General features: G+C 62.1%; 1 protein-coding gene across 4 annotated transcripts; it reads right to left on the minus strand.

The window, feature by feature from the left end:
* Window positions 1-797: 797 nt before the first annotated feature.
* On the minus strand, window positions 798-5,524 carry ARSA (arylsulfatase A). Of its 4 annotated transcripts, none has more exons than XM_068561253.1 (9): window positions 5,363-5,524; window positions 4,712-4,949; window positions 4,255-4,495; window positions 3,956-4,174; window positions 3,703-3,872; window positions 3,255-3,379; window positions 3,035-3,162; window positions 2,688-2,790; window positions 798-2,594 (listed from the first exon to the last, which is right to left on the minus strand). In XM_068561253.1, exons 2-9 carry the CDS (start codon window positions 4,927-4,929, stop codon window positions 2,275-2,277), a joined length of 1,524 nt encoding a protein of 507 aa, XP_068417354.1. In that variant the 5' UTR covers window positions 4,930-4,949; window positions 5,363-5,524; the 3' UTR covers window positions 798-2,274. The 4 variants fall into 4 exon arrangements, with proteins under 4 accessions (XP_068417354.1, XP_068417356.1, XP_068417353.1 ...); XM_068561255.1 differs by having other exon boundaries at window positions 798-1,902; window positions 4,712-4,964; XM_068561252.1 differs by having other exon boundaries at window positions 4,712-4,964.
* Window positions 5,525-5,728: the final 204 nt, after the last annotated feature.

A 5,728-nucleotide genomic window follows, 5' to 3' on the forward strand; every position in this document is an offset into this window, starting at 1 on the left:
AGACGGAGAACTTCTGTAGCACCTGACGGTTCCCGATCGTTGTTCCCAGGCAATACCCACACACCAAAACTTGGGAAGTTGAGTTTCTGTCACACTGAACTCCACTCGGTCTGAGTGCGCAGCAGGGTTGATGTTCATCTCCTTCGCTAGACATTAAGCACCACAGGAGCAGGGGTGAGTGCCCTCTGTCGATTTGTGCCCCAGCCCCAAGCACAGCCCTGGGTGGTGAGTAAAGGTCCGTGGAACTAACACCGTGATGCTCACCACCCAGCTGGGCAACAGACCTGGGCAAGGCGCCTGCAGGCGATGCCCGGGTGCTGGCATTCATTTATTCCTGCTGGAGTGTCTGATCTTTGGATGTGATACGGAGATCGTGCACCTGCTTCCATTCCTCTGTCCTCATCCTGAAACCAGGGCACCTCCAGGTGACTGCAGGCCCCCTGGAAGAGAAGCTGCAGGCTGCAGGGGGTGGGCATGCCCAGACCACACATGCACGTGGGCCCTCCTTATGTCAGCGCCAGTGGCTGAAGGGGCCCCCAAGGAAACCACTGCCCTAAGGGGGCAGCTCCAAGATACAGCAGGATGTGGGGCATGGTTAGTGCAGCCTCCAAACCAGACGAGAAGTGATGGGAGAGTCACATGGAGAACACAGACGGGGCCTCAGCACACGGTATCTGACACCACAGGCTCACTCAGGAGGACCCCTGCACACATACACATGCCCTCTACACGTCCCGTTCACACGTCATTCCAGCAAGACTGCTTTCAGCTGCCAGTAATAGACAAGCCAGCAGCAGTGGCTTAAATAGGCTGGTTTATTTTCTTACATTGTGAGCTCTGGAGGTACATGGCTGGAGACACTCGTTTAGTGGCTGCACGATGTCTGGTCAGGGCCAGTGGTGCTGCAGCACCGTCCTCACCACCCCTGGAGGATGAGTGGTGCAGAAGACCCGGGGATTCCAGCAGACTGCCCCTGACGCTTCACTGACCAGGACCCTTGGTCACACGCCTCTCTTGGACCAATCACTGGATTGTGATTGGCTCAGACTGGCTACTACCTCCTGGGACTAGGAGAGCCTGTACCTCAGAGGTCACGGGGCCTCTGCCCACCAGTGAAAAAGTGAGGACCGTTAGTAGGAGGGGGATGGCTGTTTGGTCTACCATGAGGACAGGACACCCGCTCGGGGTCCTGAGCACCCAGACTGCACTCTTCTCACTCAACCAACGCTGAGGGAGCATGTGGGGTGTGACAGCCGCTCTAGGAGCACGTGGCCCTGAATCGGTACACACACAAGGGGACCCCAGGAGGGCTACATGCCACCACGCAGATGCCAGCGGGTGGGCAGGCAGGGGGCCCCTTCTGCAGAGAAGGTGCCAGACAGAGTCAAGGATGAGCATCTTGCCCTGATGATGAGCAACCCGGCCAGCTGCCAGGGCTGACGGACGAGGGCTGTGGGGTGGGGCATGGTGGGCCACTCCAAGGAGTCTGGGTTCTACTCTGAGCATGATAGGAAGCCTGCGGTTTTGAACACAAATGGAGCCAAACCTGCTTGTTTTTAAGAGATCACTTTGCCGGGTGGGGAATGGCTCCCCTAGGGGCAGAGGTGAAGCCAGGAGACTGGAAATGTGTGTGCAGGTAGGAAACGCAGAGTTTTGGAAGGGGCATTGGGGGCCGAGGGGAAGTCTCTGGAGCTGCTGACGTGCCTTCCTCAGAGCTGGCAGGGCTCCCCAGCCCACTTCACCACGTAGACTGCAACTCCTCACCCTCCTCCAGACAGGTTTCTAACAGCCAGGGCGGTCCAGTTCCTGTGCTTCTTCCCCGGGGAAAACCTGGCTCTTATGGGCACTCTGCGTCTTCGGGGTCTGCTGTCCGCCATGCCCTCGCCCCCTCCTCACCCCGTCCTGGCACATAAAAGCACCTAGTATTGCCCCTGTGAACAGGTGTGCCCACACTCACCACCACGCTTGTCTGCACTGACACAAGCAATCACCAGGGGGAGGGGGGCAGCTTCCGGAGCCAACCTCTCACTGGCCGGGTGACCTCAGACAAGTTGCTGGACCTCTCCACGCCTCAGGTTCCTCATTTGTAACGGGCAGAACAACACCTATCTCAGGGCTATCACAAGGATCATGTGAATTATCACACCTACAAGTGTCAGCTGGTGTTATTAGCATTCTCAGGTACAAACCACCTCTACACACCCACAGCACAGCAATGGACCATCACGTGCCTGGGTGGGGCGAGGGGCGTGGGGCTGGCCTCCGCCTATGCTCTCAGGGCTGGAGCTCAGGGCAGTGGCAGCAGGATGGCCTGGGGGTGCAGCTGGGCTGACAGCAGACCTGCAGGGCAGGGTCCTCGCCCCGGGCTATCTGGCTGGGGCTGAAGGTCACGGCAGCATCAAACTGGGCCTTGAGCAGCTGAAGTTGCTTCAGTGCCTGCAGCGCCTCTGGGGCGACCTCAGCCACACCCCCCAGAAGGTTGTAGTTCTCACCAGGGTCCTCAGACAGGTCAAAGAGCAGCGGGGGCTCATGGGCAGTCAGAGGACTAGAGGCATGGCAGGCAGGGTCCGCAGTGGTGTCGCTGTGGACAGAGCCTGGGGAGGGGGGCACATCTGTGCACAGGGCAAAGGGGGGGTGTGGGCTCTGGGGCTACGAGGGGTGGGCAGGGCTGGGGGAGAGGAAGTTACCCTGGGTGAAGAAGTGTGCCTTGTACTTCCCGCTCCGCACAGCAAAGACCCCTCGGACCTCGTCTGGGTAGGCCGAGTAGAAGAAGAGGGTCTGCCGGGGGCTCTGGGGGCAAAGTCGGGGGTCTGCACATACCCAGAGCCTCAGCTCTGCGCTGGGCCCTGGATGTGCAGTGGCTCCCTGCCCACCTGAGAGCCCCAGGGGCGGCACCACTTGGGCGCTGCTCAGCAGAGGGTCTGCCTGGTCCCAGGGACTTCAGTTGCTGCCCATATGCACTCCCGGGGAGGGTAAGTTGTGGGGGGGCCGGGGGGGGTTGGGGGAGCTGGGGTCATGAGGTCACGGGCCCTACCTTGCCTGTGCCCAGCAGCAGGGGGCTGAGGTCAACACCATCCAAGGTGACATTGGGCAGTGGGGCCCCTGCCAGGGCTGCCAGGGTGGGCAGCAGGTCCAGGGAGCTGGCTAGCTCGTGGGTCACACCTGCGGGTAGAGGGCTGTACAGTCACTCCATTTGTGATCAGGGTTGGGGAGATGGGGCCAAGAGTCCAGGAGGAGAAGGCCTGAAGACTGACCGGGAGCAATGTGGCCTGGCCAGAAGGCCAAGGCAGGCTCTCGGACACCCCCCTCGAAAGTGGTTCCCTTTCCGCATCGCAGGAGGCCAGAGCAGCCGCCGTGGGACATCCGCATGGTCTCAGGTCTGGAACGCACGAGAGGTTATCTGCGATGAGGAGCCCAGGGCCTCTGGCCTGCCCCAGTGAGCCCAGCCCCAGACTTCTGAGTTACACGTTTTGCCCAGAAACGGCCAGCATGTGCCTGTCCGCTCCCTGTCCTACCAAGACAAGCACCTCCATGTACTCGTGGCCCCCAGCCTCCCACACACATGCACCTGGTGTCACCACATATGGCCAGCATCTCCCGAGACCCCCTTATCCCACTACGTCCTCGGCCAGCAGTCAAGATGGGAAGACCCCAGGACCCTGTGAGGGATCGACCAGCGTCCTCTGCCCCCTGCCAGAGTACCCGTTGTCTGCAGTGAAGAAGACCAGTGTCTCTCCGAGCAGCCCCAGGTCCCCCACAGCCGTCATCAGGGCCCCCACAGCCGCATCCAGCTCCATCAGGGAGTCCCCAAACGGCCCTCGGCCGGAGCGCCCCGAAAAGCTCTGCCCACTGAACTGGGGATAGTGGGTGTGCTGGGGATGGAGACTGGAGTTAGCAGCAGGTAGGGGTCACGGGCAGCCCTGGGCTCGGGGGTGGGGGGGCCACGATCACTCACGTGGGAGGCGTAGTACAGGAAGAACGGGCGGCCCTGGCGCTGGGCATCAGCCATGAGGTCACGGGCGAAGGCCACGTATCGGGCCTCAAGTCCAGGAAGCCAAGGGGGCTGTGCCTCCACCGATAGGTTGGCCAACAGAGGGACAGGGACCAGGCCCTGGTCACAGCCGCCATCGCAGGGGGTGGCCGGCGGGAAGCAGGTCAGGTTCTGGCAAGGGCCCTGGGGGAGCAGCTCCTTCAGAGGTCTGGGCTGTGGGCTGGGGCTGTAGGGTCAAGGGGAAGGACCCCTGTGGTTCCTACCTGGTCATGGGAGTATGGGATGCCCAGGAACCGATGGAAGCCATGGTGGGGGGGCAGAAAGGCCCCCTCAGGCCCCACCCCAAGGTGCCATTTGCCAGCTATCCCTGTGAGGTAGCCTCGGGCAGCCAGGACCTCAGCCAGGGTCACCTCCTCCAGGGGCAGGCCCCCTCGGGAGCTGGGCTCCAGAACGCCAGGGTACAGGCCCATCCGAACTGGGAGTCGGCCGGTCAGGAGGGCAGCCCTATAGGACAAGTCACAGAGTCCGTGAGACAGAGCAAAAGTGATTGAGATGAACACAAGGAGAAGGGGAGAGAGAGGACAAAAACAAAGAGACGTGAACTTCTCCATAGAGAGATGGAGACCCTCTTCCTCCCTCTGCAACCCAGAGTGAATCTGGGAGGAACTGGATGGGCAGGGGTGGGCATTTGGGGTGAGCGCTCCCGGTCTCCTTGCTCACCGGGAGGGTGTGCACAGAGACACAGGCACGTAGAAGTCCGTGAACCGCAGACCCCCTGCGGCCAGCTGGTCCAGATTGGGGGTGGTGGAACTGGGGTGTCCATAGGAGCCCAGGTCCCCATAGCCCAGGTCATCAGCAAAGATCAGCACAATGTTAGGTGGGCTGGTAGCAGCCAGGCCAGCGGCCAAGGCCAGAGTGAGGGTCCACAGAGCCACCATGGCACACGGCACAGACAGGCCTGTAACAAGAGACCCTTGGGAGAGAAGGCAAACTGGTTCCAGAAAGCTCTATCCCAAAACCCCAGACCCAAGGCACTGCCCTCCCCTGATACCCCAGACACAAGGCACTACCCTCCCCTGATACCCCAGACCCAGGCACTAACTTCTGATACCCCAGACCCGGGCACTAACCTCTCCTGAGACCTCAGACCTAGGCACTACCCTCCCCTGAGACCTCAGACCTAGGCACTACCTGAGACCCCAGACCCAAATACTCCCCCGACTGAGACGACTCCTTTCCTGAAGTCCCAGCGAACTCGGCACCCTGAGAGCCTTGACCTCAACAGAACACAGGAGCCCGTAGCCTGGGATCTAACTCCCTGGAGACCCTCAAGGGCCAGGACACCTTTAGATTCTTAGGCGGAGATCTCACCCTCTTCACGTAAAGGTCCCGGCCCAGGCTCGTGATCAGGGGCAGAAGTCCCAGGACACTGACCCGCGGGGGCCCGCGAAGCGGGACGAAGGCAGTTCACGGCCGAGGAGGGGCGAACGCGGAACAGTGGGCAGCAGTGCCCTCTGCTGGCGCTTCCGCCTGGCCCGGCCCCGCCCCCGGCCCGCCCTGCGACCCGCCCCCTGACCCCGTGACTTCCGCGCGGCGCGCCCAGGGCCGGGGCTCAGGGCCGGGCATGGGGAACCAGGCCCGGCGGGTGTGGCGAGGCCTTCTCTGACCGGGGTTGGGGCGGGGTCGCGATCCGGCGGCGGGGGGCCGGCCCGGGCGGCCTGGGCGGGGGGTCGGCGC

Source organism: Eschrichtius robustus, chromosome 13 (assembly GCF_028021215.1).
Source record: "Eschrichtius robustus isolate mEscRob2 chromosome 13, mEscRob2.pri, whole genome shotgun sequence".
Lineage (NCBI taxonomy): Eukaryota > Metazoa > Chordata > Mammalia > Artiodactyla > Eschrichtiidae > Eschrichtius > Eschrichtius robustus.

Coding starts and splice junctions, on each gene's coding strand:
- ARSA (XM_068561253.1), bottom strand. CDS start 4,929: ATGGTGGCTCTGTGGACCCTCACTCTGGCCTTGGCCGCTGGCCTGGCT. Junction 3,873..3,955: donor TCCTGTACTACGCCTCCCAC/GTGAGTGATCGT, acceptor CTCCATCCCCAG/CACACCCACTATCCCCAGTT. Junction 2,595..2,687: donor GGCACACTTCTTCACCCAGG/GTAACTTCCTCT, acceptor CCCCCTCCCCAG/GCTCTGTCCACAGCGACACC.